The following is a 26,266-nucleotide window of genomic DNA, read 5'->3' on the forward strand; positions in this document are numbered from 1 at the left end:
TCTACCCATTTGCCATCCGTCTGTTTTATATTCAAATATCCAAACCGACAGTTTCATGTTCCAATTTTGTAATGCTGTAACAAGGATTTATCTATACTAGTCTGATGCACAGACTTTTTTTTTTTTTTTTTTTTTTTTTTTTTTTTTTTTTCGGCTGTATACGGCATCGAAAGATGCCGTAAGAGCGACATCACACAAAAAAAAGCGACATCGACAAAAAAAAGAGCGACATCATTTAAGTGCCAGTGGGACTCTAGGGTACAGAAACATACATAAGAGAGTACCCCTTTCCCCTCCATAACCTAGATATTCTCCCAATTTTGTATTCCATTTTCTCGTTGTTTTTGTATATTTGCCAATGCTTTCTATTTTTGATATTGTCCCCCCCCCCAGAAAAAAAAATACCCGGAAAATAGGAAGATTTTGTTTATTGCAATAGAAACAAAAGAGGAGCTTATCCAACAAAAAATACTGAATTCCAGAAGAACGGGTATTGAAGTGGATTTCTAACCCTAGAACAAACTATCTTTGCTTATCCTCCAAGTTCCAGTAAAAGGGATTTTTTTTAAGGCAGTACTAAATTTTGACTAGGAAACAAGACTTTCGTTTTTTTTTTGTATAAGAAAAATATGGTTAATTATACAAGGAAGTAAAAGAAAAGAACTTGTTTAATAGAGAATACTGAATTTTACAATGACAGAGATTATTTAACTTTCAAGCCTAAGGATACACGGATGAAGTGACAGTACAAATTAACTGTTTCTAGACAAATTTTTGAACGACAGTGAAGAAATATGGTTGAAAACAGAACTTGAACTTTTAAGTTTCAATTATCTCACTGTTTTCAGCTGTAGTTTATATATCTCTTTCCAAATTGAGAATCAGTACCTCCTTTTTGCATAACATCCACAGATGAAATAAAAAAGAATTTGTAAAACAAGAAACACGATTTTTCTTAACTGGCACTGTCAAAAGCATTAACTCACTAAGAAACTGACTTTGAAAAAAAAAATTCCATCAGCGGAGCTGATGATCTGGATTGAATCTCTTGATTTTATTATATCAGTGTATTTATTCTGCCCTTTGGATGAGTTTTTTACTTCTTGGCACGGCCGTGGTGTCAAATTTTTAGTAAATTTTTGATAAATGGAGTGGGAGCCGGAGTTGGAGTCAGTTATAACTCATAAAATCTAGTTAAATGAAGCTTTAGAACATGGTTGTGGAGTCGAAGTTTTAGTAAATTTGTGCTGAATGGAGACAGAGCTGGAGTCAGTATATTGAAAGTGTCTGGAGTCAGAGTCGGTTATAACTTAAAACGACTCCACAGCCCTGCTTCTTGGAGTAGCTATGGAGCTACTTCAAACATTTTTGAAATGCAGAAAATTTCGAACTTTCGAACACAACTAGTCCAATGATTACTAATGCTAATTTGCTCCAGTAATAACAACATAGCCGAGTCAGGGTTGCTAGAAGATATTGGGGATGCCAATTCGGCACGGCACGGGAGAATTTCTTTAAATTTGATCTCCTTTTTTTGCTTCACGGAATCTAGGTTATAAATTTTGAGGACCTTTTTTATATACAAATATTTTCTTTTCAACGCAAAGCTGTAAAAATACAGAAATGAAAAAAAAAAGAATCTGCTTTATCCTCACTTTTTCTCTTCACTAAATTTCTACTCGTACTTTATATAGTATAACCATTTCTGACATATTCAAGTATAAATGAATAAAAGAAGAGAACGAACAAAAATCAAAGTTAATAACTCTGGAGGCCCAAACTGCCTTTTTACCAATTAAACAAAGAAAATAGAAAAGCAGACGAGAAAAAATATTTCTATACAGCATACCCCCCCCCCCCCCAAAAAAAAAATTATAAATAATTTCGACTCCATTTGTGAGATGGAGCTTCAACACAGCTTGAGTCAAACTAAAATGGTTAAATAAGCAAGAGAGAACCTGTATAAATGGAGCAAACTCAAAACTAAGCAGCTAAAGAGTCCAATAATTTCTTCTTAGTCACTCAAACTGCTAAAACCTTATTTCTCGTAAGTCAAACTATTTATTAAACTTGCTAAAATATGACTCTTTTGTTGACGTTAAATGACGCTAAATACAGTTATTGTCATATTAAATTAATGTTTTCCGAAGACAATTGTCAAAGGAAAGAACCGAAACATTTGAAAGATAGTGTTGTATTTCAATTCCATAGCTTAAAAAAATTATCTGTTCACATCTATTTTCTTTAGTTTCCTTCAGCAGTTAAAAATAAGGGGGAATTACCCTCGTTCCACAGAGACCAACTTTATGAACAAAGTCTGCATCGGGAGCCACAAAAGCCTTCCTTCTTTCTTCAAGCTCTTGAGATGGAATTAAACCAGCAGGTCCTGCCCAACCAACTTTTTTAGCCTGCCACCAATTCGGATCACTCCGATTCAATATCTAAAGTGAAAAAAATTATTTGACAACGCAATTCTTCCAATTGAGGCATTTGCCTGATTTTTCAATACATTAACAAAAATGTAAAAGTGGAGTAAGAAGAAGCTATTAGCCTCTTCTTTTCTCTCCAGAGACTAACTTTATATACTTCAAAAGGGGAAAAAGAAATAAGACGGTCCAACTGGTCCTGTCCGGGGAAGTTTTAAGCTTGCCGCCAAAAAAGGACCACCCTAACTCAATATACAAAACAATAAAAATTACCTGACAACAAAAAGTGAGTAACAGAGTAAACAAAAAAGACCATTTACTTCTTTTTTCTCTAGAAACCAACTATATAAGCTTTTCATAGGAGAAAAAGAAAAGACAAAGAAATAAGACTTCCGACTGGTCCTGTCTGGCCAAATTTATAGCTTGCCGTCAATTAGGATCGCTCTGATTCAATTTAGAAAACAATAAAAATTACTTGACAACAAGATTTTTGTCATATGAGACATTTGCCTGACTTTTCAATAAATAAAGAAAAGTAAATAGTGAAGTTAAAAACGAAAAAAAGCTATTTACTTCTTTTTCTCCAGAGATCAGCTTAGTGGACCTTTAGAAGGAGAAAAAGAAAACGAAGAAAGAAAACGGTCGAACTAGCCTTGTCTGGCCACATTTTTTAGTCACCATCAATTAGAGCCACGCCAATTCAATATCTAATTAATTACTCCAGAACAAGGAGTGTGCTACTTGATACATTTGCCTCATTTTTCAAGGCATTATGATTATTATGATAAACTTATTAAATGACATAAGGAAAAAAAGATAAAGAAAGAGGATGGCCCAGCTGGTCCTGCCCAGATAAATTTTCTAAAATTACCATCAATTAGGGTCATTCCAATTCAACGCCTAAATTAAGAAAAATTACTCTACAATAAGAAGTGTGCCATTCGAGGCATTTCTATTATTTTTCAATAGACTATTGTTATATTATTACAAATATTTCTTAACTAGTACACACTTATAAAAGGGGAAAAAAGGAAAAGACAAAAAAAGAGGATGGCCGAGCTGGTCCTATCCAGCCATATTTTTTAGCCTGTCATCAATTAGGTAAAATCAGTTGCATAACCTACGAAGTGCTGAGAGGTTTTAAAAAAAAAAAAAAATAATTGTTATATTATTCGTCATTTTTTGCCCACCCTGAATTATTCAATTGTGTCATGGATCAGGTCATGACTTGAACAGCCGATTCCTTGCCTTTTGGTCTCCAATATTGAGATCGCATCCTAATGAACGCAAAATTTGCAGATGATCTGGCGCTCAGTGTTGACTCCACGTAGCAAGTGACAGATGCCCTCAATGTCCTAAAGAAAGAAGCAGCAAAAAGGTGGGCTTAAAATAAAATGGAAACCTAAACATAATGGCAGTGAAACCACTGGCTCGGTTATACCCCAAGACTTTATTACAATTTGTGGAGCCTATACGGAAGTTGTCTCTAATTTCACCTATCTTAGTTCCGTGATTTCAAATGACGGTTCCGTGGAAGCGGATCTGGGTAGCCAAATAGCAAAGGCTTACTATGTCGTCGGACGACTTGGTCGTTTAGATTATCCAATATATCTAGGTGTACAAAGATGCGTTTTGAGCTCAGCCCTGCACTACACAGCCGAGACAAGGCCCCTTTAATTCACCATCTTGAGTATGATAAACGTTTGTCAGACGAAACAATTCCGTCAGATCGGGAGTTCCGATGAGACAATTTTGGGAGTAAAGAAAGCTACCTGGTCAATCAATGATACGAAAGATTCGATCATTCGCGGATTGTGCTTAGATTTTTTTTTTTTTTTTTTTTTGTGCATGTATATTTTTTTTTTTAATTCCATATATAAAAAAGGTTGTATTTTTTTAATGGCAAATTAGAAACGCCCCCAGTTGTAGGATGACTTTTTGAACTTGAAAATAACCTGTTAGATGTTTTAAGCATTATTAATAATTCTATCGGACCTGTTAACAGTCATTTGACCATAATGAACCACTCGGAAATGATTAAATTTGTTTCTAGCCCGAGGGAGGCTGTCAAGCGGGATGGATATTTTTCAGTGCTCCAGTTGAATATTCAGGGTCTTTGTTATTTAATTGACCATCTAAAACAGATTGTTTCTGATGGGCTACCTGACGTTGTTGGTTTATGCGAGACTTTTCTAGATTCTAAAAATGATATGCTTTTGGATTTGCAAGGTTATAAAATGGAACGACTGAATCGACAAAAGATGGCCAAAGGTGGTCTTGCTTTGTATATTTCTAATAATCTCCCATATTCTCTTAGAATGGATTTATCCAGAAATATTGAAGGTATCTTTGAGTCACTTTTCGTAGATATTAAATGTGGAGGTAAGGACTTAATTGTTGGTATTATTTATCGATCTCCTAGTGGCTCTATTCCACTGTTTCTACACACCCCTAAAGATCTACTGGATACCATCCTACAGCAGTCGACTGAATTAATTATTATGGGAGATTTTAATATAAACTTGATGGATATAAAGTCTTCTGTATCTTTGGATTTTCTGTCGTCCATGCTTGCCGCAGGTACTTTACCTTCTGTATGTATCCCATCTCGCATAACAGAGAGTACGAAATCTCTGATTGACAATATTTTCTGTACGGCTACCTTGATCCAAAATTGTGTTTTAGTGAGCGACATTTCCGATCATTTCCCTGTTTACTCTAGATACTGTTTTGATAAATCGACTATTGAGAGGACTTGTGAGTCTGGTAAGAGGCCTTTTAGGTTTGGTGAAGTGGAATTGATGCTTCTTAGGTCAAGATTGGCAGAAATTTCTTGGGGTGGTTTTGAGAGAGATTCTGATTTTTGTAATTTATTTGATACTTTTTATGAGTCTATTAAAGATGCTGTTCTTGATATTTGTTCTGTTTCACCTTCTAATCGTAAGTCTAAGAATGCTTTTCCTCTAAATCCTTGGATGACCCCTGGTCTCCTTAGGAATTGTAGGAAAAAAAATAATTTCTGGAGGGCCTTTAAGTCTGCTCGCCCTTCAATGACAGCTATTTGCTTTCAGCGACTTAAAATTTATATAAATATTTATAATTCTGTGTGTCAAAAGGCCAAGTCCCAATATTATTTTAATTGTTTTTCAGATTGTGGTAAAGATATATGAAAAACTTGGCAGGTTATAAATTCTGTGCTTAGGCCGTCTTTTCAGTCTCCGTCAGCCCCTTCCTTGTTGGATCTTGATGGCAAAATCATAGAAGGTGAACTGAATGTTCAAGATGCATTTACTTCATATTTTGCGAATATTGGTAAAAGGACCGCTTGGGCTGTTAGTTCTTCTCCTTCAGGATCCAACTTCAGGTCTTATCTTGGGCCACCTTGTATGAAGTTAATGTTTTTGGAACCAGCGACGGAGAAAGAAATTGCTAAAATTGTTATGGGATTGAAAAATTCTTTGTCGTCTGGCCCTGATAATATTCCTATTAAAGTAAATAAGTTCATACTTCCTTCCATTATTTCTGCCATAACGAAACTTATTAACCTCTCCTTTCAGCATGGTATTTTCCCGAGAAGTCTCAAGAGTGCTTGAGTCATCATGTTATATAAGGGGGGGGGGGACCCGGAATTTTCAAGCAAATTGTCTGCACAGTTATGGGTGGTCGGTGTTTACCAAAATCTTTTAGAAGGAGGTGATTTATCGATTTAATAATTTTATTACTTCTAAAGATTTTTTTCACGATTTTCAATTTGGTTTTCGAGCAAATCATTCGACTGAGCATGCTTCTGCAGTTTTACTGAATTATCTTCACTCTGCCATAGACTCCCATTCGATTCCTGCTGCTTTGTTTCTGGATGTACGTAAAGCCTTTGATTCTTTAACCCAGTGTTCTTCTATTTAAACTTTCTCATTTTGGCGTAAGAGGTAGTGCGTTTGATTGGTTCAAGTCTTTTTTGTCTGGTAGAATAATTTTTGTTGATCCATTTTTTCGCTCACCATCAAGTGTTGACCAGGGGGTCCCTCAAGGGTCAGTTTTAGGGCCGGCACTGTTTTTAATTTATATAAATGACCTAATTTTTGCAGTTAGAAATAAAAATCCTCTTTATTGCTGTCGTCTATGTCACCCAACAGTCTCCCTTACCCATAATTATAGTTTGCATGCCTCGGATTCTCTTGTTACTTTTGCCGATGATACCACCCTTATTACTTCTGGGAGAACAGAGGATGAGGTTCGTACAAAGTTAGTGAACCTCTTCGAGAGAGTTTTAATTTTGTTTGATGCTAACTCTCTTGCCTTAAATGTTTCTAAAACTAGTTTTTTAGTTTTTTCTCGTATATCCCAGGCTTGCCCTCAATTATCTGAAATTCATATATCCAAAGGCTTTATTAGTAGACCAAAGGATGGCCATGTCCGCTTCCTAGGTATCCTCCTAGATGAAAATTTATCTTTCAAACACCATATTGATTTGATTAAAATGAAGGTATGCAGAAACCTCAGTATTCAAAGAAAACTAAAACATATCTTTCCAAAACTTATTCTAAGAATCCTATTTCATAGCTTAGTTCATTCTTATATTTCCTATTGTTCAGTAATATGGAAGTCTACTTTCCCTTCTTTTCTCCATCCGCTTTCGAATAATTATGACAAAGCTATAAATCTTATCCAGAATGTAAACCGTTCGGCAACTAAACCGTTACTTGATATTAAAAAACTTTATGTTCTTTCCTGTGTGTCTTTCGCTTTTCTTCATCTCCATGGTGATATTCCTAGGTCCCTTAGGTGTACATCTTCTTTTGTATCTGATCGGTCAAAGTATCAACTCCGTAGTTCTCTAAATATCCAAATTCCGCATACACCAACAATAAGATCTGATTTTAATCCTCTTGTTGCGTGTCATTTGACATGGAACACCCTTCCCGATTTGGCTCGAGAATGCCACTCGTTTGGCACCTTCAAAAGACTAGTAAGAAAATACTTGTTTCCATGTGATTAATTTTCTTTATTTTTTCCTGATGCCAATAGTTTGATAAAGCTTATTTAGTGAACTCTCCTTGTTTTTTTTTTTTTTTTTTTTTTTTTTTTTTTTTTTTTAACAAGCAAATGCTTCACATGTTAAATGTTCAAATGCTTATGTTTATATGTTTAAATATTAATGTTATGTCTATATTGTTTAAATCTTAAGCGTTTAAATGTTTAATGTTTATTTGATCTTTTCATAATCCCCCTCCTACAGGCCATGGAGCCTTTGTGGGGATTTGTAGATTGTTATGTAATTACTTTACTGATATATAGAAAATAAATCTATCTATCTATCTATCCGTGCCTTTACTCATCAGGTACCAATTTCACTCAAATTGCCAAGAAAATCCTTAGTTGGTGCAGGCACCATCTCCAGATAATAATAATAAACAAGGAAATAATATACGCTGTTTATCTCCTCAATTCAATGACCTAAAAAGTAAAACAAATGAGCGTAAAAGCTGAAAAAAAGAAAATTTATTGAAATAATAGGGCCTATATACTTTGTTAAACACTTAAAGAATCATACTGTATAAACTATAGAAATATCAAAAAAGGTAAACACTTACTTGTAAGACATCACCCTTTGAAAAGCACAACCCAATTTCAGCACAAGGCAGGATTTTATCATCTTTGGGATTGTAGTCAAACAATGCTCTCATATAGCTCTAAAAGAATATAATATTTAAAAAAAAAATCATAAACAGATGCCAAAGAATATATCTATTAGATCTAGAAAGGCAATGTAGGCAAGATGGAGATAGGACCATAGGCCCAATTCCAGCCCTCCTCCGAAATCTCGGACAGTTACAACTGTACCTAATACTTATTATATTTTCATAGGGATTTGCCTATTTTTCGTTGTTTTTGAAGTTGTGCTTCCCAGTCTTCTTCCTCAAAAACAAATCCAAAAACTCGAAAACTGAGCTTATGATAAAGCAAGTAGAAAAAATCTGCAATTTATTTTCATAAAATGAAATTTTTAAGCCATTTTTCTATGAAGTGGGAACATTCTTCAGTGCCATAGTGTATAGCAGTAACAGCAAATTAAAAATGACCAGGAGACTAATAAAACACAAACTGTATATATGAATACCACAAAATGCAGTGTTCTTTTTTTCAATTTGTCACATAACTACAATTTTTACAATAATCTTAATTATATTGTAAACTAAATTTCAAAAATATTTGTTTAGAAGCAACGGAATAGTATTTCTTCAAACTATTTGTGACAAAAAAAGCAACAAGAAGTTAAAAGAAATTTACCTTGATTTCAGATGGAAAAATTTCGAAAATAATAAATGTATGACTTGCTTGAATGTATAATTAAAATGGTGGGTAAGTAGAAAGGAATAAGTAGTTCAATAAACAAAGAAGAAGATAACTCCTTGTGATTTTTTTTTTGGGGGGGAGGGGTCAGTCCTGTATACCACATGTCAAATTCCACCATGACACTGCAAAGCACATTTGGATTATTGGGTTTTGGAAGAACAGATAAAACCTTATGCAGGACTCTTTTCTATATTGAAAAAGAAAGAAGATTTGTTGGTTTGCAATATATAGAGCTAATTAATACTAGAGTTCCATGTCACAATTAACAAAGGTGAGATTAGTCACCTCAAACTACCCTTCACCTCAAAGTATCAACTACCCTTCCCCACTAAAGGAAACCTTGGTTTTACATCAATTTTGACCAAATTTTTCCAATTAGGTCTTTTCAAGAGGTTTAATTTTTCAATGTCATTGTAAAGTTTGAAAATTGAGTCAGATAAAAAAAATTATTCACTAAAATACAGCAAATGGAGGTAATAAACTATATTATAAAACCAACAGATTTATTCATTTTCGAAATAAATGAGTTTTATTGGCAAATTTTCCAATTACACTGCTCTTATACATAAATAGAATAAGAAGACCCTTATTTAGAATCAATATTTCCAGATATTAGTTACTGAACCAAGTAGTTTCAATTCTCTGGCAGCTATATCTCCCATTAATAAATACCTTACCATAGAAAACCTACCACAGAATTGCTTGATTCTGGAGACAAACTGGACCCATTATTCACATGCCCATTTTGTTCAAGAAATGGTAAAATTTCAAGTTGAACTGAATTGGTTGACCTGGCAATTTCATTTTGAAGGTCTTCTGGTGTTTGAACATCTACGCCATTGACTTTACCAATTACGTCACCAATATGAATATTACCAAGTCGTTCTGCTGTTCCACCAGCCAATACACGGGACACAATAAGCTGGTTTGATTCTTCCTTAACTGTTAGTCCCTGAAAATGTTAGTATTGATTAATATTATGAAAGTTTTTCAGGTTTTCTGCTTAAGAATTAAAAAATCAGATTCCGATTTCAACTCTTAAATAGCATGAGGTGATCTAAGTGTTGCCTTTGATTAAATCCAACCTAATTATTTCACAGACTTCGGTTCAATTTAAAATCAAGGACTTGGATGTTTTTTGAACTAAGCTTTTGCTTCAACAGCAATCTCTAAATAATGTACTTGAAAGAATCCTCCTTGGAGAATATTCAAAAACTATATGTATGAAAATGGAATAAGATTAATCAAGGAGGCACACTTGTGCCTCTTTAAAGGGGCAACCCACCACAATGTTAAGCGATTTCCGGTTCTAACGGTCGTAGAGAGACGGCGGTGATCGCATTTTCAAACTAAGAAACATACAAAATTTCACCCCCCTCCGACTTTATCTTCATGGGGGAAAGTGGGCCGGAAGTTTCGACCCTCCCACCACAGCCCCCCTTTAACGTTGCCAGATCGGGCTGAAATTTAGAGGATAAGCTTTTCTAGGGCTTGGAAGCTTATCCGCGTAATTTCAGCTCAATCCGGCCACTCCTTCCCTGTTTTCCAAAAACCAAGTATAGCCACTTAATGTTCGTCAAATTATTTTTTTTATCTGACACACCTTCAGGCCAGAGTTGGCAACGGATCTGAGTGAATGAGGACTCATTCGAAGCGGAATTCGACCTGTTACGGCCTTTTGATATTTTCAGACCGAAAAAATTATCCCCCGAATTTACATTTACGAAAAACCTCGTTTTCCTCACAGTTTATATAATTAGCAGTAAGTTTACCACAGATGATTTCTGGCTCTTCATTCTTGGTGCGAATAAAAAGCTCCTCCCACTTATTTGTGCACTTATGGATTAGTGTGTTTGCGTCAATCAATGAGAAATGGTTAGAAAGCGCATTATTCGTAATTGTGAAAGCCGAAAAAAACTTGGTGAGCCGGCCAAGTGGTTTGCAACTGTCCCATCTCACAGGTTTGACTTAATTTATATACAAATTATGACATTATATTATTTATATACAGGTGACTCACGTTTTTTGACTTTTTATTATTTTCTACCAAAGGGGGCGGGGGGATGAGGAAATGGGTGAAAATAAAGAATTTTTTTTCTTCTAATAAATGGTGGAATAGGGGTGATGGTTTCAGGGGCGGATCCAGGATTTTTTAGGGGGGGGGGGGCAAATTAGGTAGATCCGATAAATGTACGTTAGAAGCAAGTTTAATTAATGCAAACTTGCGTTAGTTAGGTAAATTACACTACTTTAGAATACTTCAGGGGGGTACCCCTTGCCCCACCCCCTCTGGATCCGTAACGGGATGGTTTATAATTTTTTTTTCACGTCGTGATATTTATTTTCTCAGATTGTAGTTCCTGTGATACTTGAAAAGTCTAGTTAACTGTTTTGGCTGAGAGCAGAGATAAGACTAGTTTCGTTTTCAATCAATGTTTTCGTATGAAATGGGCAGACCTTTCCTGAACTTTAAACAATAAACACCTCTGTTTGAAAATCTTCGCACTTTAAGAATTTAGATAGCAATAAGGGTTTCTGATTGAGCCAATTTTAGGACTTGGATTCTAACAATTGGTTGCTTTGGTAAAAGTAGCCACGATAACCCTATCCAAGAAAATGTCAAACGTCTGTTAAGAAATGTTTCTCGTCAAATTCTTAGGGAAGTGTCAGAAAATTTAAGGACATCATACATTTTAGTGGCAGATCCAAAATTTTACGGGTCTTTACGCTAGAAAAGCTCCTATTATAGATAGAATATTCTTCCAGTTTGTTTACCAGAAAATAAATAAATAATATATATATATATATATATATATATATATATATATATATATATATATATATATATATATATATATATATATATATTTATATCGGCGCATACAAACAGCTCCTCTCATTTGATCTGCCATCAGTGGTCCAATTACCCTGGAACACGTATTTTGGCAGAAACTTTCTCAAAATGCCTTTGAAACCAAATTGAGACTTCGAAACCTATTTTTAATTCCTAAAAACATATAATAATAACATTGGACTACTAATTACCGATTTTAATATATGTATTGGAATAAATTAATTTAAAATTAGTTTCTTCGAAATTAGTGTTCCAACATTGAGGCCAAGTTTCGCGTTCAAGAGAGATCTGACTTGTCTACCCGTGAAAAGATCTAATGTTGCTTATGTTTATAGGTTCTCTGGAGCACTTGCACCTCGGTCCGGGTTTTTATAATGGGTGAGATAGGGAATGATCATACTGCTAATTAGATAAACTGTGGTTTTCCTATAAGAGCCCATGTTAATTTTTGAAATTCCTAAAAGCATAGTATTTCATTATTAAATTAGATCAAAATAGTCCTCTTAACCTGACAAGACCGACTGCAAGCTTCCAAAAATTCCAGCTCTTTCCCAGAAGTTTTGTTTTGTCGAAAAACGAAAATCTTACTTTGTTTTGCTTGTGTTGAAAATAGATTGCAGAGACTAAAAATAATTTAACAATAGTATCTGATGGTACAGTGGTCACTATTCCTGTCTTTCATGCAGAAGACCCGGGTTCAATTCCCCGTCAGAGTAAACTTTATATATATATTGAATTTAAAGTAGTATCTCTTAAATTTAAAGTTTAAAAAAGAAACTCAGTTTCTTTTTTAAATCCAATCTGTTAAATCCTTCGGCTCAACAGGCGTCTCCAGACGAATATCACAGTCGGCCTTCAGCTTACAGGTAAGTCTCCACTGCTTTGATAAGATCCTATATACCTGCATGGTCGAAGAAAAGTTTAAAAAATAAACTTTTACTTTTCATTCGATTGGGGTTTTCAGGAAATGAAAGCATTAACACAAGAATCTTCAAAAGCGGGGGCTTGGAGGGGCGGTAGCCCCCTAACTTTAACTCCTGACACGATCAGCTAACAGTTAGTCAAGCAATAATAAGTAATAACCTGTACAAAACGTGCAGAAATTATTTGAAAAAAAAACTACGTTTTCTACGTATTTAAAGAGTCTAAGTCACAAGTACAACCCTTAACACGCACAGGAGACTAGGTGGAAAAGTTGGGGGGCTACCGCCCCCAAACCCCCCGCCTTTTCTATCTGTTTTGTTGAGATTTTTATTTTGCGGTTCTGCCGCCCCCCCCCCTCAACCCCCACTTTTCCCTTGCAAAGAAATGCTTTGCAACACGAACAGTCTGCTTGAATTTTTTACCATAAGAACATCCTATTGCATCTCTTTGATTAGAAACAGTACTGAGCCTGTTTGCTGAATTTATTACAAGAGATTTTTCCCTAACCAATAACAAGCTGTAATGTGATAAACTCAACAATATTGAACAGAAAAAACAGGGTACAATAGAAGGATTCAGTATAAAGAAAAAGTTTAGGTTCAGGTAGGTTAGGGTTCATCTATTTTTCCATCATACATAATCACACTAAATACATAACTATACCTGGCAAAGAGACAAGTTTGTAGTTATAACTGTAATAGACTGAGTTGTCACTGCCAAATTCTCTGAAGATTCAAAAAAAAATGCCATTGAAACAGCTTCATTCGTGTTGGTACGACCAACTGATTGCAGGCTACAGGACTTCAGCCCCCCAACTGTACCTCCTAATCCCTGTACGTTTTAAGATTCGAACTTGTGACTCAGCCTCTTTAACTCTTTAGAAAACGTAGTTTTTTTCAAATAATATACATAAGAGGTATTGCTCATCTTTCTTTATTTCTGACTCTTTTAACTCTTATATTTGTGACTTTGACGTGAACAAATGCAAGGTGTGATATGGAAAAGAGGCCATTTTAACAAGCAGGTCAGACATAATGTCTTTTGGTTTAGTTTAACATCCTCTTAAACATGCCCTAAAAGGCACAGCTTTATACAATTAGCTGTTCCTGAGATATTGCAAATTGTCCCTTTTTAACAACCTTGATGGATACAGTATCTTTTGATTCAGTTCAACACCCTCCTCAACATTTCCTGACAGTTTCATCTTAAAACTCTTAGCTGTTTCAGAGAAATTGCAAATATAACCTTATGAAAACCTGTATGTTCATAGTATATTTTAAATTAGTTCAGCATCCTTCCAGAAATTCCCTGAAAGTTTCAACTTATAACTTTTAACCTTTTAGAACGCCAGCATCAGACATGCCCGCTTTTGCAATGATCCAGCTTATACATAAAGAACAGACAACTTGCATAATTTACTGTCCCTACCCCAGAGACTGTGGGGGGTTATATTATCTCTGGAGGCATATGTATGGCTAGATAAAAAAAAACATGAAAGGGGAGTTGGTTACCCTAATATCCAGTGGCATTAATTGGGGGGGGGGGGTAGAGGGGTCTGTTGAAGCTTTATCACTCTTTTCTTAGGCAGTACTATTGCACTGCCTACAATCTTGTTATTGCTGGTCTTGCTTATGGAGCTGAGTCTGTTTATTTTTAAATATGATTAGTTTCCTAGCACAATAAGTTTTGTGACAATTCAAATGGGACTGAAAAATTAATCTCTTGTATCTGTACAATATTGGTCTGTCCAGTCTTTGCATTACCATGTCGAATTGTTTTGTTGAAGCATCCAAAAACTAAGCAAAACAGATGTGTCCAGCATTTGGAGAGAAAAATATGTTGCAACACGGCCTCTAACATAGGCAGTGCAGCAGTACTGCCTAAGTAAAGTCTGAAACAAATGCAGTGTATTAATATTTTCGCCAGGTCACTTTGTATGAAATAAGAGGTTGTAGAAACTCCATAGGAGGTTTACTTGATTGGAAATTGAAAGTTCTAGTTCCCTTTTTAAGAGAGAAAAGTGATTGAAGAGTAACTAGGCCCCTCCCACGCCCCTTTTAGCTCCCCCTTGGCCACTAAAGACATTATATCAAAATTTTGAGACAGCCATTTTGCTCACAATAGTTGAAAGATCCAATAGCTATATCCCTGGGGGTGACATGATCCAAGGGCAAGGGCTGTAATATATGCAAGCTGCCTATTGTCTGCATATATGTTTAACTACTGGGAAGGTGAAAATTTTTTATTCTGGGTGTCTGAAGAGATTAAGATTATTAAGGTAAGACTTTCAGGGAATGTTACAGGGAATGCTAAACTAAATTGAAAGACACTTTGTGGATCTGGGTTGTCAAAAGGACATACCTGAAATAGCTGAGGAACAGCTTGGGGCATTGAGTTGAGACTTTCAGGGAATGTTGAGGAAAATGTTGAGTGGGATGTTGAACTAAATCACAAGACTCAAAATTTATTTGTTGAAAAAAGCAAGCAGTTACAAGAAGATACAGCCTTAAAATAACCCTAAAGTAGGCTAAAAACTATGCAGATTTTCGAACCCATTATTTAGAACAAAATTCCTTTTACCCATCTGTTCAAAGTTCTATAGTAAAAAAAATTATTAAACTTGTTGCAAAGTACAAATAAGATGAAAAATTGAATTTTTTCCATCTTTTTTTTTTAATATTCCTTTGATTAACCAATAAAAAAAAAAACAATGTCAATTAAGAGCAAACAGAAATAATTTACAAAACTTATTCAAAAAATAAGTTTTTCAAAGTAAAAATAAAAAGCTACATTAAGCCAAAGACAAGAAATGAAGTAAAATGATAAAAATCATCATCTATGAATGAATGAGACCCAAATGAACAGAAATTACAATGAATAATCAAGTTAAATTTAACACAAACCAAAAATACAACAATGAAGAACATGGCTTTTAAGTAGCCTTTTAAGTAAAGAAAATCATTTGTGCTTTACTAAAAACAAAATATAGTTTAAACATTTTCTCTTGTATAATGCTAATAAATATAAAATTGATGAGACTTCTAGGAAATGAATATCACTATACAGTAAACAATCAATCTACTTCCATTTTTTCTATTCAGTAATCTTGGTTATCATGATGAATGCCTTTTCTTTTGTTGATGTAATGGAAAATAAAAACACAATCCCAAAAATCAAAATTCTTTTTAGTAAAGTGCAACTGATGCCCTGTCCTGTAGAAGGCTTAAGGAGAATCAGCCCTACTCCTGACTGTAGTAATTTCTGTTTGTTTGGGGTCTCATTTATTCATTGACTTCTGTTGTTTTTTTTTATTTGAACTATTACTTGTCTTTAATCTTGTTTGCCTTTGGCTTAACATAGCTCTTAATTTTTCTTTGAAAAACTCCTTTTTATTATAAAATTTGTTTCAAGTAATTTTCATTGAAGAATCTACTCTAATAGAAAAAAAAGTTGATATTTCAGAACAAAAAATTTACCAAACAATGTTCTACTGAAATAATTTGGTAAAACTGTAAGGCAGAAATCAGATAGAAAAAGAAGAAGTCTACCATTCAATTCCCTATTCAATACTCTATCCAGATATAGTTGTCACTGATGTTGCAATTTGCATCTCTATCACTCCCTCACCCTAATGTGACTGGCTATAGTCCAAGTCAGCTAAGGTAACTTATAGGACAAAAATCAAATGTAAATAAAAAGAAAGAAATATATCACCAGATTCCCTATTCAATGCTCTTTTTAAATATAATAGCCACTGATGTTGCAATTGCATTCCAGCCATTCAAATGGGATATAGTCCTGAGCTATATATTAAATTTAAATTATGCTGATTTTGTCTGTATTCATTTCTAACTGGCTTAACTTCCAAACAGGACAGAAATTAGAACTAAACTGTTTTTTCTCAAATTTAATTCTGAAGTTTTGCAAAAGGCTGTATTTTTGTGTAAAGTCATGTTTTGTATTTTTAGCATCTGTCACTGAATAAGAGAACAAACAAAGGAATCATATCATCCAAAGCTAGTAAATAAACACAAGCAAGTTCATGCAAGGATAAAGACAGGTGTGGTATTTGTCATAACAGCCTAGACAATTCCACAGCTGCACTGTACTGTATTAAGTGTGAAAGATGGCTTTGTACTACCTGCCTCATGCTAAGTGCCAAAGAATTTGACTTGTTTAATGAAATCACATCAAAAATAGGCTGCCAATGATTATGTGTCTTAAGTAAATACATCCTATTTGATATTCAAGCCACTACTCCAGTTGCTGCTACTGTGGACAACATAGCTAAAATCATTACAAGTGCAACAATGGCTTTACAAACAAGTTAGTCCCAACAAATAGACACATCATCCAATGGGCTGAAGTGCAACACATAAGCAATTAAAACTCAATTTGAAAGCATTGAACTTGCAGTACAGTCAAATTACAATGCTATTGAAACAAAGCAAATAGTTCACATCATTCTAAAGGTAAAAAAAAAATGCCATAAGAATGTAAATTAGTCATCAAGTTCAATCAGATATGAGAAAATTAGTGCCCAACAAAATAAATATAGAGCATACAGAAAAAAATCTTGCTGCATATAGCATCCCTACAACTATGGAAGACAACTCATTTATTTGGAACTACTTAAGAGGCTCAGTATGGCCTACCCATATGTCCTATATCAAATGTGAAACAACTGCTTCCAGCTATCTATATACATCTGACTATCTATATATCCAAATCAGGGATATCCTTGATTTAATCAAATAATTATATGACTGTATTTAATTCTGTGTTTTTAAATTGAATTGTAATCCCATCATAATTGATCTTCAAAGATAAAAAATAATTATAACTGAATTACAAATGTGTGTTTCTTGCAATCAAATGTAATCAATTTCTACTCACAATGGTCACTGTACATATGACTGAAATATCCAGTGTATTTTGTGAATGTTATTATCACTGTCTAATAAAAGGATTTATCCCTATTCAAACTTTTATTTATTGCCATGAAAAGGTAGTGAGGTAATTGAAATTACCTACATTATATATATAGGGATAATTTGACCAAAAGTTTATAAATATTTGAGTATTTCTGCTGATGATGATTACTGTAAATGTGATTGAAACATCCAGTATATTTTGTGAATTTTATTATCACTGGCTAACAAAATAATTTATACCTGTTTGAACTTTTATTTATTGTCATGGAAAGGCAGTGTGGTCTTCAAAATTACCTGTGAAACTCACAGTGACTGACAGTTCCAAACTAAGGGTCTTCTGATATTCCTTAAAAATAATGTCAAAAGGTGCATATTACAAACTCCAAATGGCTCCTGCCAAAAGACCTAGCATCATTGCTTGAGCCCATAGAAAAACTGACAATTAAAGTTCCAAAGGAGGTGTCATACCTTCTTACACTTATACTATTTATCAGGCATATAATGAACTAGCTTTAGCCATATTCAGAGAGCTATCTATACAAAAGGTTTGTTTAAAAAATAGCTGATTCATTTAAAATAGCAGTAAACAGAAGAACATCAAGTTAAACTAGTGATAAAAACTTCATGCTTGCAACAATACTTGATCAGTGTTCAAGATTGGATACTACAGTGCAGTTGCAGCAGAGGAAAATCATTCCCTCTCACAAGCTCTTTTGGAATCCATGATCATAAAAAACCAGAGATAGGAACAATATGGCTCCTGAGAATGATTGTGTGGCCTGGCCAATAAAGGGTCCTTGCTTTTAGTGTTTCAAGAGACCAAAACCAATACTATCCAATAACTTGTGGAATATGGCACATCATGGTTTTGAAAAAATTGATCATATAACATACAGTTAATAGAAGTAATCAATTATTTGCAAAAGATGGCTGATTCAGGTCTAAAGTTTGATTGTATTTATACTGATTTTTGCAAGGCATTTGACAAGGTTTTGATATCTTTGCTGGTGGAAAAATGTCAAAAGTATGGGATTGGATGTAGAAGCATGGGACTTGGATTACGGATTACCTAAAAAATTGGCCATAGAAAATGAGGCACCATCTGAAGGGTGTGGATTTCTAAGCAGGGTCCCTCGGGGTAGCTGCCTGGGGCCAGTTTTATTATGTTTATTTATAAATGATTTGCTGCAGGTAATCCAACACAACCCCATTAAAATGTTTGCAGATGATGTAAAACTATAAAGAGATGTCACCTCCTTGGTTGATGTGACACTTCTACAGGGAGATTTAGAAGCATTGTTTGAATGGTGTAATTTAAATTCTATGTTTGTTAACCAGAATAAATGTAATGTAATGCATTACTTCACAAAAGATATGGCACACTGGTACTTCATAGGTGACGTGTTGGTATGCCCTGTTAACTCTCTCAGGTATTTTGGTATTATTTTTGATGATCAGCTGAGGTTTGATAAGCAAGCATCAGCTGTTTTGCATAAAGCAAACTATGGTTTGCTTTATGTCAAAAGAGCATTCAGAAGGTTTAATCTGCAAAGTTTTATCACATTGTATAAGATAATGGAGTGCCCTGTTGTTGAATACTGCTCATCTGTACGATATCAGACTAGAAAATCTGATGCACAGTTGATTGAAAAAGTGCAAAGACGAGCATCCAAACTCGTCCCCTATCTGAAATACTTACCTTATGAGTGGAGATTGAGTAGCCTGAGCTTACCATCTCTACAATTCAGAAGGGACAGAATGGACCTTGTCAACACTTTGTGTATCATAAAGTATATTGACCACGTGTCTTGTGAAGATTTCTTTGAGTTTAGTCATTATCCATCTACACAGCAGAACTCTTTAAAGTTGTACCAGCCAAGGGTATCAAGGAAAGTTAGACAGAGTTCCTTTGTAAATTGTTCAGTAAAATGATGGAACATGTTACCTGACCATGTAGTTCTGGTGAATGAATAAATAAGGTTTGAATTTTTACAAATAAGTATTTTTGGAATATGTTAGTCATGAATAACTTATTCTTAAATTAGTGACATGCTTTTGACCACTTTTCAATAACTTAACTAGTGTTGAAACTTCTTTGTGTGGTAACAAAAATTAAATACCTTTGGGGACTCTTTGAGGGCTCAAGATGCAAGTAGCCATAGAAGCAATTCTTGAATTATGAAAGAGCATAAAAAAGCCATTAATTCATGTTTTCACTTTTGTCTTAGCTAAATTATGTAGCCCACTAAAAATTTACCCCTTTCTATTGATTGAGCTGTTGTAAAACTGGTTATGCTGTGAACACTCTAAGATATCCAGCTTAGCTTGAGTGACCATGCTTAATATTGGATAACAAATACCATCTTAAATGAGTTAAAAAGTAATAATAGAATGAAACATGATAGCCTAATATATATATATATATATATATATATATATATATATATATATATATATATATATATATATATATATATATATACATATATATATATATATATATATATATATATATATATATATATATATATATATATATATATATATATATAATATATATATATTTATATAAGGTAAAGGTACCAATGATTCAATAGTGCAATTTCCAAACCCCTATTGAAATTTTCCTTCAAAACGGAATAACTCTGCTTAGCCATGACTTGGAGCACCATCTCTAGAAGCTGTTTTTGTATTTCAACAATAGGAAACATTGACACAATATCTGGTACACCCAGATAAGAAAAGAACATTTAATTCAGTCAGTATCCTGTTTTCAACAAGAAAGGAGCTCCCAACAATTTTTCAGGTATGCAATGTTCAAACCACTATTACTTGGTTATTATTTCTATATCTTAAAAATGGTAAAATTCTACTTTTGGCTTTCTTGGAAAGGGGTTAAGTTAGGAAAATTAAACTTTCATGGATGGGTCTACAGGCTAAAGTATGGGGTAAGGTTTACATTAACAGACTAATCAGCTGGATAAAAAAAACATACCACTAGCATCAGAATTTCATCCTGAGTCCAAATAGAACACTCATTTCTGTTACAAATTATGTTCAAAATTGCTTCTAAGCTTCTTCAATTTTCCTGTTTTTTTTTCACAGAAATGTCATGGCAGCAATTCAATTTGAAAAATACTAAATTTTGCTGAAAGCTGCAATTTGAATTGAAATATACTAAATCTTGTTGAGCAGTGATTTGATTTGAGAAATACTAAACAGTTTGAATTATTCATTTTTTTGGGAAAAACTATACCACTAGCATCAGAATTTCATCCTGAGTCCAAATATAACACTCATTTCTGTCACAAATTATTTTCAAAATTACTTCTAAGCTTCTTTAAGTTTCTTCAATTTTCCTGTTTTTTCCACAGAAACATCATGGGTGAAGCTATACAAAATGGGTTTTCCCTGTTTTGTTTTTTCTTGTTTCAGAACTAAGACACAGTTTAGAATTTGGACTTTGGTTATATTTAGTCTGAAATCTAGAAAAGTTCAAATTACTCAGATAAAAAATAGATCATTTTCAACTGTTCTGATTTGTATATTGCCAGTTATTAGAAAATATCTATGTGCAAGTCATGTGAAATGTCATATTATACTGCAATAAACAGATTTATAAAATTTGATGAAGCAAGCAACAACTTTTTCAGGACTCATGGGGTCTTACTATCACTAGTAATGTGCCAAAGCTGCAATACACCATGCAACTATTATTCATCTAAAAATATGTGGAAATACAACAAGAGCTATGTTATCCCAAAGACCAAAAAGAGAAGATTTTGAAACTATTCAGTATCTGATAAAAAAGGGAGTTTCTTGCATCAGGCCAGGATTAAGCCTTGTCAAATCCTGGTATTTATAAATCACTTTCTATTGGATCATTGGGACCATCACAAAATTATTGAGGAACTCCAGATAAGTAAAAATACAAGCATTGACTGGAGGTCTTTTTGCTCAGAAGTTCTGATGGCTTGGCAAGGAAACCAAGAACCAAAAGGAGGGCAGGGTGTTGAAGTTGAAATTGATGAAACTTTTATGGCAAGAAGAAAGTACCAGAGGGGAAGGAATTTATAGCAAGTTTGGTTTTTTGGTGGAATAGAGAGAGAGAGCAAAAGAAACATTATTGTACCCCTGACTGATGGCCAAGAAGGCCTCCAAAGAAACAAGGAAGCTTTAATTCCTGTTATAAAAAATATATTAAGCCTGGAAGCATTATTTACAGTGATAAATGGGGAGCTTATAGTATGTTGTCCAGCCATGGATATACTCATTACCAAATCAATCAATCAATCATCGGAAATGCTTCAAAAAGTACTTTAAGAGACCAGGGATGGCAGCAGCATACACGGAGCAGTATGTGTTGTGCTTCATATTTCTGCAAAATTTTGAGCGAATAGACCTACAGTATTTTATTATTTTTTATTGAAGCCGCCAGGCTCTATCCCCCTGGGATTGACAGGGCCCCAAGAGAACCAGACAGTGACACCCTTAGTGCATCAGAAAGTGATGATGAGAGTTAGATATGAGGGATTAGTTTGTTGACATTAAGGGATATTTATAAAACTGTATATGTAGCTGCCATAAAGTGTTTGTTTTGATGACAGAAGTTTTGCTGTTTTTATAGAAGCTCCGAAGTAATTTTGAAAATTATTTGCAAAACAGAAATGAATGTCATATTTGAATTCATAATAAAATTCTTAAGCAAGGTATATGTTTTTCCCAAAAAAATTAATAGTTCAAACTTTTAAGTAATTTTCAAATCAAATCAAAGCTCAAAACGATTTAATATTTTTCATATCAAATCACTGCTCAACATGATTTAGTATATTTCAGTTCAAATTAGAGCTCTCTGCAAAATTTAGCATTTTTCAAATTGAATTGCTGCCATGACGTTTCTGTGAAAAAAAAACAGGAAAATTGAAGAAACTTAAATAAGCTTAGAAGTAATTTTGAAAATAATTTGTGACAGAAATGAGTGTTATATTTGGACTCAGGATGAAATTTTGATGCTAGTGGTTTTTTTTTTTTTTTATCTAGCTGATTATTCTGTTAATGTAAACCTTGCCCAAAGTGGGTAAATTCCCAGAACATTTTACCTTAATTTTTAGTTATCAGTTTCTTTTTCTCTGGCTTCAGTTTTGAAAATGTAATTCCTGTTATTTGAGTAGAATTTTAAGTCATATCAATGTTGTTTTTTTTTCAAAATTTAGGAAATGTCTTTATATATCTTTAAAACCTTATAAATTGGGATTGAGCAAAGTGGTGAAGCTAAAAACAATTTTGTTGTACTTCATTTAAGGAGAAGATCTATTTTGCAAGGTTTCACTTTTATAACACACAGATTTTTAAAGGTTATCAAAAGTGACCCTCTAGAGGGAGAAGGAGTGGAGGTAAATACTTCAAAATACCTTTCCAGGGCATACTTTAGCCTGTAGACCAATCCCTGAAAGTTTCATTTTCCTAACCCAACCCCTTTCCAAGATAGCCAAAAGTAGCTAAAGTAGAATTTTACACTTAAAAATTTGCCTACTTAACAGGTCTATATATATTGGAGTTTTGACAAAACAGCATTATACCTTAGTTTTCATTTTCTTTGGTTTTAGTTTTGAAAATGCAATTCCTATTAGGCCTATCTGAGTAGAATTTTAAGCCATATCAATGGTTTCTTTTCTAAATTTAGCATAGGAAATGTATTTGCAGATCTTTGAAACCACATAAATCAGGATTGAGCATAGGTGTTAAGCTGGAAATAATTTTGGTCAATATCTATGAAATCATATTATTGAGTTAGGAATAAAGTGAATACACCATTTGATGCCTTTTTTTATGGTGTTTACAAATACGATAATCATTTATTTCGAAAATTAATTTAAGCCCCCCCCCCCTATATAGGCTAAACCTACCCTATCCCGGGATTGCCCTATTTAGGGGGGGGGGCTGAAACTCATTTCCAATAGAAATGCTTATTATATTCGTAATCAGCATAAAAAAAGGCATTGAATGGTGTATTCACTTTTGTCCTAACTCAATAATGATTTTGTAGATATTGACCATAATTTTCTTGTACTTTATTTAAGCAGAAGATCTCTTTTTGAAAGGATTCACTTTTACAACACAAAGATTTTCAAAGATGAGTGCCCTATAGCCTAGAGGGAGAAAGTTTGGTGGTAGGTACTTCAAAATACCCCAGGACATAGGCTACTTTAGTCTGTAGGCTATATTTATCCCTGAAAGTTTTATTTTCCTAACCTAGCCCCTTTATAAGATAGCAAAAAGTAGTTTGTCTAGAATTTTACCCCTAGGCCTAATTTGATTTGTAGGCCAATAGGCCTACTGAAATCTGTTAGAACCTCTCTCAGTTGGGATACCACCAGATGGCTAACTTGACAGTATATATATATACTAATCTTTAAATTAGGCAACCGGCCAACCAGTATTTTATGCCTAGGAGTCCAGCTGGACAAAAGGAAACATTAAGAATCAATTCATATCCCATAATATGTAGAATAATCCTAGGCTAGCTAACAAATTTTGCAGGGGGGGGCCTTTACCTTCACTTCTTTCCTTGTTTTTCCAGTATTCAAAAAATTCATGAATTTCTTAGAGCTAAATATTCACAGAATAGCCTATATACAACCCCCCCCCCCCTAATGTGTAAATAGCCTATATACCTAGAATTGCATCCTCAATTTAAATATAACACCCATTTGCACCACAAATGAACTTTACTCCCATATTAGCCATGTGGTGGATGTCCCTCTCAGTTCCTTTTCTTTTGGTTAGCCTAATCCCAGTTGCCAGCAGACAAATCTTTCTGTTAATTAGTTATTTGGCCTACCCTTAAATGAACAAAAATACCGAAAAGGATACATACAAGTGGTTCTCCAATACTTTTTTTCAATATAACAGTTTTAACAGCAGAGTTTCCATTCATAATTTTTTTCCAATTTATCCCTGTTAGGCTGCGAACTTATTTCAATCTTTTCTTTCATAAAAATCCCACAGATGGTTATAAAACGGACATCTATGAAATTAACTACGGCGCTTCAACATAAAATTCATAGATCTATAATTTTAAAATGGATTTAGGAATAATGTCTATGATAAAAGCTTATAAATTATCCTCAAGGACGAGTAGTTTCTCAACTTTACATTTTTGTATGGAATCCCATTTAAAAAACAGCCAACTTTTTTATCCATTCTATGGAAGCTTGTGTATCATAAATACTTAATATGCTGCTAGTTTAATTGTTTGAAAAACATAGTGTTAAGAAGGCTAACTCGCTAAGACTAGGAATAAGTGAAAAAGTGATGATGGGTAGCAAGAAAATCGATCAAGTGGACACCTTCAATTATCTGTGATGACAATGATCAAGTATGGTTCTGAAGCGTGGGTCTCCCAAAAAACGGGGGAGGATTTACTAGATGTTTTTCAGAGAAATTGCCTACGGTTTGTTTGGGTACACCATAGCTGCATTTTTGATCACCGTTTAATTGCCGTTTTGCTTGTGAGCAAAAAAATGTGCGCAGGCCTTACAAAGAAAATTAGAGGAAAATTCAACTTGGTCAGATTACAAAACTTTGGAAATTGATACAATAATGACTCTCTGCAACTTTCCTTGTTCGTCTTTGCAGCTTTCCTAAATTTTGAAGGGGTATATGACAATGTGAACCACCAAATCTTTTTAAACAAACTTGCAAACCTTGGATAACCCCCTAGGCTAGTATCTTTCATAAAATCTTTCATATGATTGCGGAGTTTCATTGTTTGTGTAGGCTCAGCCTCTTCACCCCAAAAGACAATAACCAAAGGCCTTCCTCAGGGAGTAGTTCTCAGCTGCCTCCTCTTTGCCCTATATCTCTGGGACATGAACCTCCCCCACACGAATCTACAATATGCTGACGATCTGGTGCTATGGTCATCTGGCAACACCTTTGAGACTTCACAGTCTAAGCTGCAAAAGTCACTTTTCCAATTTGAAAAATTCTCTCAACATTCAGATTTACCCATTGCACCTACCAAGTCAAAAATAATGTCAAAAAGTCACCTACCAAGTCCAAAAGCAAAATCATGTTAATGCAAGACTAACTCTAAATGGAACAACTAGCCTATTCCAGAAGATAATCATATTAATTACCTAGGTCTCATGCTTGACCAAAAACTTAACTTCCACCTTCACATTTCAAACACAATACAAAAATGCTATAGAAAAACAAATATACTAAAAAGACTTCTTTCCACACCCTGGGGATGTAAGGAGAAAATCTTAGTCTAGTTTTATAAATCACATATAAGACCTCACATTGACTATTGGCTCATCGTCTATGGTGCATGTGCAAAGACACAGATGCAAAAAATTGAAACAACACAAAATGATATAATACGTCTCATATTTGGTCTTAGGAAACCCACAAGCACCAAGTTTCTGCTTATGGAGAGTGGATTAATAACAATAAGGGAGAGACGTAGCTTTCTCTTGACAAAACATCTTACAAAAATTGAATCAAATAGCTCACACACCCTACATAATTGGTTGAGAAATCCAGCTATGTATAGAGGCATTGCAAATGAGTATGCCAATGTTCAGAAGATGTTCCCTGTACCGGAAAAATCTATTGCACCTACTTTCCCCCAATCCCCTCCATGGAATTGGTCAATTCCCATAATAATTTCTGGACTTTTGTCCAGAAAAAATTTGCTGAACTTAACACAATTACTTATAAACACCACTTCCAAATATTTGTTGATGGGTCAAAAATGAATGAGAAGG

General features: G+C 34.1%; 1 protein-coding gene across 1 annotated transcript in view; it reads right to left on the bottom strand.

Annotated features, from left to right (window-relative positions):
• The window catches only part of vari (MAGUK p55 subfamily member vari), a 43,564-nt gene extending 19,105 nt beyond the window's left edge, over positions 1-24,459 (bottom strand). Inside the window, exons 1-4 of the mRNA XM_089099761.1 lie at positions 24,370-24,459; positions 9,472-9,732; positions 8,018-8,116; positions 2,283-2,441 (exon numbers count right to left, since the gene is read on the bottom strand). Of these exons, the coding sequence (XP_088955887.1) occupies positions 2,283-2,441; positions 8,018-8,116; positions 9,472-9,732; positions 24,370-24,429 (579 nt within the window). The 5' untranslated portion in view covers positions 24,430-24,459. The remainder of the gene's footprint in view (positions 1-2,282; positions 2,442-8,017; positions 8,117-9,471; positions 9,733-24,369) is intronic.
• Between the last annotated feature and the right edge of the window lie 1,807 nt (positions 24,460-26,266).

This window comes from Artemia sp. Qi Xiang Cuo, chromosome 14, assembly GCF_049724085.1.
Source record: "Artemia sp. Qi Xiang Cuo chromosome 14, ASM4972408v1, whole genome shotgun sequence".
NCBI lineage: Eukaryota > Metazoa > Arthropoda > Branchiopoda > Anostraca > Artemiidae > Artemia > Artemia sp. Qi Xiang Cuo.